Source organism: Nematolebias whitei, chromosome 4 (assembly GCF_014905685.2).
Source record: "Nematolebias whitei isolate Nwh7 chromosome 4, NemWhi1, whole genome shotgun sequence".
In the NCBI taxonomy this organism is placed as follows: Eukaryota; Metazoa; Chordata; class Actinopteri; order Cyprinodontiformes; family Rivulidae; genus Nematolebias; species Nematolebias whitei.
In genome coordinates this window covers 34,693,768-34,700,189 of record NC_056501.1, presented here as the reverse complement: position 1 = coordinate 34,700,189, position 6,422 = coordinate 34,693,768, and the positions used below count along the sequence as shown (strand labels likewise).

The following is a 6,422-nucleotide window of genomic DNA, read 5'->3' as shown; positions in this document are numbered from 1 at the left end:
ACGCATCCGCTGTCGAGCTGCGTCGACCGGGACAATGCGGTGAAAGCCGTAAGCGTAATCGTCGTTCTCTTACTGGAAGTTTTGACGCTACAAGGCATGATACTCGAGTGTCGCGGCTGTTGTGAAAAATCTCAGTTACCAAAGGATCATTCGTGCACTGCGGACGTGAAGAAGAACAAAGAACGCTGCAGGAAACAGCTTGATAAACTCATAAGCCGTTTGGAGCCGCACAGGCTACGGGGGATTACGCGAGACCTGTTGCGGGCCCGCGAACTGTATCAACCACAAGACGAGACCTTGTCTTGGATAACGCGTATGGTTCTGTACATGATTCTGGCGTCCTTTGAGGTTTACAAGCAAGCGTCATTGTTGGCCTACAAAATGAACGTGGACCCAAACTGGTTGATGAGTCGATACAACGCGGCATGATCACCGTCGCGCGGCACACGCGAGCTCCGTGCGCAATTTAAACGTGAGCGTGTAATGTGCACACAAAATGGTTTGTTTACGCGAGCCAATAAACAGTATGATTAAATCGCCGTGTTCTGTTTATTTTCTTACAAGAGATTTTACATATGGTAGCTGTTTTTCACTTTGATTGTAATTATAATTGTAAACTTTATTGTCATTGCCATAATAACAACAGTTATGAACAGCATGCATTTTTTTGATGGCGAATCCTACATCTACACATTAGTGAATTAGTACATCGTGGTATGAACTTTTCCCCCCCAAAAAAAACACTTTTTGTGACAGTTGGTTTATTATGAAAAATAACAAATACAATACAATAAAGCCCAGACGGCTATCTTTGTGTGCACGGTGACAAAACAAAATCAAACGGAGATCATTCTCGCCCGCCGCTCCTCGCACGTAATCACGACCGCAGCAGTACGCTACACCGCGTGACGCGAAGCGTGACACGCTCTGCACAAGGCCCGATACATATCTGCGCCGCCGATCAGTTCCACTTCGGTGTCTGCGACGATGCGTCCAGACAACGCGGCGCTTCCAAGACACCGCGCGCAGATGGCAGACAGCTTTACGACGCTTTCGGCTAACAGGACCAGATCCAGTACACGTCCAAAAGGTTTTCTTTCGAACGTGCCGTCCAACGCCGCCACGATCACCACCTTGCCCGCGTTGGCCATATTCTCGCAGAATTCGACCGCGTCGGGAAAAAATTGTGCCTCGTGCAGAAGAGCTGAACGTCGATGGAAAAAAGATAAACTTCAGGTGTCTTTTGAGATGTTAAAAACATGTTGGAAAGCGTATCAGACCACCGTTAAACAGGAGAAAAACAAATATTTCTCAAAAATTATCAACTCAAACAGTCACAACCCCCGCGTTCTTTTCAGCACCATTAACACCATTCTAAACGTGCCTCAGTCTGCCACCATTGAGGCCTCTGTCGACACCTGTAATAAGTTTGTCAGGCATTTTCTTGAAAAGGTTGAGTCGATTAGGTCATCAATTCCACACTCCACAGCCGACCCTTCAATTCTTGTCCCCTGCTCAGCAGTCTTCAGTCACTTTGACCCCATCTCACTCTCATTTTTAAATGAGTTGTTATTTGAGGGCTTCAAGTTGATCACATGAAGCCCTCAGGCTCCCCTGCTGATCTCATCCCTGCTGCATTTTTTAAACAGGTTCTACCGTCAACTGGACCCTCTGTTCTTGTCATTATTAACAGCAGTTTGGCTACAGGTGTGGTCCCTGATGTTTTAAAGCATGCAGTGGTAACTCCATTAATTAAAAACCCGGACTTGACCCTGCAGCTTGTTCAAACTTCAGGCCAATCTCAAAACTTCCATTTCTTTCTAAAATCTTGGAGAAAATAGTTTTTAGTCAACTAACCAAGTTTTTGAATGTAAATGGAATTTTTGAGATTTTTCAGTCAGGATTTAAACAACTGCACAGCACCGAGACAGCTTTAGTAAGGGTCTGTAATGACATTCTGCTAGCGAATGACTCTGGTCAGTCTGTGATCCTGGTACTCCTCGACCTTACCGCTGCATTTGACACTGTTGATCACAGCATCCTTATGTCACGGCTAGTACACTGGGTTGGGATTACAGGGGTGGCGCTAGAATGGTTCCGTTCTTATCTGGGTGACAGGAGTTTTTGTGTTAACTTTGGCAATCATTTATCTGCTTCTGTCCCTCTTTCCTGTGGGGTCCCACAAGGCTCCATTCTTGGACCCCTTCTGTTTTCATTGTATCTGCTCCCCTTGGGGTCAATCCTGAGGAAACATGGTATTTCGTTTCACTGTTACGCCGATGACTCTCAGATCTATCTACCTTTAAAACCAAACAGTTCTTGCTCCATCCTCCCTTTGCTAAAATGTCTTGATGACATCAAGACTTGGATGGCTGCAAACTTCTTGAGTTTTAATGATCAGAAGACTGAGGTCATTGTGTTTAACCCAAGCTCTACCACTGTCACTGATCCTGTAAACCTGCACTCCCTTCAGCCTCATCTAAAGCAGTCAGTTACCAATCTCGGGGTAGTGTTAGACTCTGACTTTAAGTTTAATAAACAGATCAACTCTGTTCTACAAAAAAGCTTCTTTCAGTTAAGGCAGATAGCAAAGCTTAAGTCCGTTCTGTCCAGATCCGACCTTGAAAAAGTAGTCCATGCATTTATTACAACCCGGCTGGACTACTGTATTTCGCTTTATGTTGGGGTTAGTCAGGCTTCACTCTCACGTCTCCAGCTCGTACAAAATGCTGCAGCTCGGCTTTTAACAGGAACTCACAGGTTTGAGCACATTACTCCGGTTCTCTCCTCCCTTCACTGGCTTCCTGTACGGGTCAGAGTTGATTTTAAAATTCTCCTGCTGACATTCAAGTGCATTAACGGCCTTGCACCATCATACCTCTCCGAACTTCTTCATCCTTATACTCCTTCTCGGGCTTTGAGATCATCAGACCAGCTGCTTTTGGCCGTACCAAAAACCCGGCTGAAGCTCAGAGGAGATCGAGCGTTCTCAGACGTGGGCCCTAAACTTTGGAACAATCTGCCCATCAGCATTCGACATGCCACCTCACTCTCTGCTTTTAAATCTCTCCTAAAAACACATTTATACTCAGTGACATTTAACACAGGGTGATTGGATTTAGATCTGGTTTTTCTTTGATGCTGATTCTGTTTATGCTTTTGTTATTATTCCTATTTAACACAAGGTCATCTGATCTGATTTAGTATTTCATTGTTTCTGACTGAGTTTATGCTTTTTGTTATTATTTCCTTGACATTTGACACATCGTGATCTGATTTAGTATTTCATTGTTTCTAATTGTTTTTGGTTTTATATTTTTATTCCATGTGCTATAAATATATCTTGCTGCCTTTTATCTGATGTTGTGATATTTTTGTTAAGCACTTTGGTAACAGTTTCTGTTTTAAATGTGCTCTATAAATAAATCGGACTTGACTTGACTTGACTTGACTTGACTCGTCGATTCCGATCACAGAATACTCGGCCGCCTCGCGCTCGGCCTCGACCAGATGCGAGATGGTCGTCGTAGCTTTTATCGTATCGAGGTCGTGCGTTGCTACGTGAGAGTCGGAATATCGGCGATCCTTTGCGTGTTTGATCACGAGACATCGTTTCTTGGAAGCGTGTTACACGCGTAGTCTTCTGAGGAGCTCGGTGGTTTTCCCGGAAAACATCGGCCCCAATATCAATTGTAATTCACCCATGTTAGATCGGACCGTGCCGGAATCGGGCTTTTGTCGCGTCTTCTTATAAGAGGTCGCGGGGTGTGGTCGGTTGTACAAGAAAATAAAAAAAAAATACCCGCTATGCATTTCGTCCAGGACGCGCGTTACATATGCGCCATCTCGGCATTTCATCCAACCGTGACAACGCACATGTTATATGCGGTTCCGTTGTCGGCGAGCACGCCGTCTGGTTTGCGCATTACGAGTCGAGGTTTCATCGACGCGCGGTCGAGTTTATTTTGCGCCGTCTTTCGTGGACCAGCAACAAAATATTCACAAATTGTGTCGTTTCGATCGACTTTCCTCTTTTACTCCGTGTCCATGGGCTCGTTGACTTCTATCATCGGAACCTTGTTCCGAAACATAATAGAAGGCGACGCGTTGTCGGTTACAAGGATCGGCGAGCGAGCTGAACGGGTGTCCAATTCGGCTCCGTTTTGCAAATAACAAGCCGGTAAATACGGCCTCGTGTCCGCGGACCACCACGGCCAGTCGTTGTTACCCGCAGACCGCACGAGCAATTGGCGTTGCTCGCGTTGAGGATCGAGAGAGCCGCATTTATAACACAACATCTTGAGGTTGTTCCGACAACAGTCGCGCACTTTCTTCTTGTTAGTATTCTATCCGTTGGATTGCTACGATTGATTTGATATTCAAGGGCAACTCAACTAAACCACGTGTGTGGTATCTGCGCGTTACGTGTCGCCTCGAAATGAGCGTGTGCCGAAGCCCACCTGTTTCGCAACTAATGCGGTTATAGGGATACATTCCTGTATGGTTAGTCCACAGATGCGCGTCACGGCGGCGCATAAAATAAGAAGCGACAACCCCCCGCTCAAGTGGGTTTGGGTTACGGTATTTTCCGCGACAAACACAAAAGTCGCAATCTTATGTAGTGTAGTAGGCCCGTAAGCGTACGAGGTGGCGATGTACAGAATAAACAACAGCGACCCACCCAAACGGCTACGCGAGGCGAAGGCGATCGCGACCGCCATGGGTATTACAATCGCGGCGGCGTACACGACACACTCGCGAATAGCAATTACGGTTTCCGAGCGCGGCCAGAAACACGCCGGCGCCTGTGTCATGGCGGACGCATCCGTCGCAGCGCAAACCGGCCGCGTTGGCGCGTTTCGTGTGAGTAATCTCATCGCCGACCCGTCCGACGGGTGCGGTTTATCCGGTAAAGGCTCTTACAAAACCCAGCGGGTTCGTCCAACGCATCCGCCTTAGACGACGCGTCTGCGCTTTCCCCGATCAACGCGGTCAAAATGGAGCGTGAAAGAGACAAGCCCGTGCTTAGGTTCGCTAAAATTTCCGAGCACGCCGTCCCGCCCACGCGCGGTTTCACCAGAGACACGGGATACGATCTTTATAGCGCCCACGATTGCACGGTTGGAGCCATGGACAAGGCCGTGGTGAAGACCGATATTCAGATCGCCGTTTCTCGCGGATACTACGGGCGAGTGGCACTGAGATCGGGTCTGGCGGCCAAACACTTCATCGACGTTGGCGCCGGCATCGTAGACGAAGACTACAGGGGAAACGTGAGCATTGTACTCTTTAACTTCGGCAAGGCGACGTTTGACGTGAAGAGGGGTGACAGAGTCGCTCAGTTGGTTTGTGAGAAGATCTGTTACCCGGACCTGGTGGAGGAACAGACGCTCGCCGAAATGAACCGCGGCGCCAGAGGCTTTGGCTCGACCGGACGCAATTGAAAAGTTCCCAAATGTAAATGTGTAAAGTTTTTTTTTCCCCCTTGTGTGTTTGTTAAATAAAGATGCCCCCTTTGTTTAATCGAAAGCAACGTATGCGCGTGATTAATCTCAACGTCGACGCGACGACCTGACCGATGGAGCGACACCCCCCACCACGCCGGAGCGACCGTGGGACACTCCGGCCCGACCGACGGATGCCCACGTTGCATGTGGTTTGCGCCGTGTGTATATATACGCTCACGCGGAGCACTTTATTTCTAAATTTGTGAAGAGGGTTTCGATTAAAGCGCGCGATGGGTAGCTCTGCGAAACCCGAACGGCGGGGAGGTTTTGTGGCGTACGCCTCGACCTGGGCGACGGAGATCGCACTACTCGGCCTTATACTAGGATCGTTGTGCTGCGGTCACAACCCTACTTCGAATCAGGGCAACTCGTCGTCGACCGGAGCCAAACCCGGCGCGTCCGCCAAAGAAGTGCCAACCCGCGTGGTCGAGGCCGGCGGAGCTCCTAAACCCGAACTGTTATATTTTACCGTGTGGGTAGGTTGTTGCGACAACGTCGCCCAACACGCGGACAGCATCAAGAAGCACGCCGAGACGATGCCCGGCTACAAGATCGTGGCGGACGCGGAGACGAAACAGTACCTGGAAGAGAGGGGTTTGGAGTCGCGTTTCGTGGATCTGGACACGGACGTTTTTGAGCGGTGTCCCGCCGCAGTCAAGTCCGCGTTCAAACCGAAGCGCACGAGCGTGTGGACGGGCTATATAACGAGATGTTGGCGTACTACGAGTTCCTCAAGTCGAAAAAATTGTACGCGGTGGCCGCGGACGTGCTTCGCTACGTGGCGTTTGGCGCGTATCACGACGCCGCCACCGGCGGACTTGTGTACCACGACACGGACGTACGCTTGGAAGCGCCCACACCCAAACAAACAGCGCGGTTATCCGAAGGCTCGCCTTTTAAGGCCGTGCTTATCGG

The 6,422-nt window shown here is 49.0% G+C and overlaps 1 protein-coding gene and 1 pseudogene across 1 annotated transcript; one reads left to right on the top strand and one right to left on the bottom strand.

Moving 5' to 3' along the window:
• Positions 1-896: 896 nt before the first annotated feature.
• On the bottom strand, positions 897-3,705 carry LOC119408294 (annotated as a pseudogene).
• A 948-nt stretch (positions 3,706-4,653) lies between these two features.
• Positions 4,654-5,444, top strand: LOC119408293 (deoxyuridine 5'-triphosphate nucleotidohydrolase-like). The gene is made up of 2 exons (XM_037675093.1): positions 4,654-4,867; positions 4,933-5,444. The coding sequence occupies exons 1-2, from the start codon at positions 4,654-4,656 to the stop codon at positions 5,442-5,444; spliced, it is 726 nt and encodes a 241-aa protein (XP_037531021.1).
• Positions 5,445-6,422: the final 978 nt, after the last annotated feature.

Excerpts from the sequence above, each read along its gene's own strand:
- LOC119408293 (XM_037675093.1), top strand. The coding sequence starts at position 4,654 with ATGTACAGAATAAACAACAGCGACCCACCCAAACGGCTACGCGAGGCG. Across the intron at positions 4,868-4,932 it reads CGTTGGCGCGTTTCGTGTGA|CGGGTTCGTCCAACGCATCC; the intron begins GTAATCTCATCG and ends TACAAAACCCAG.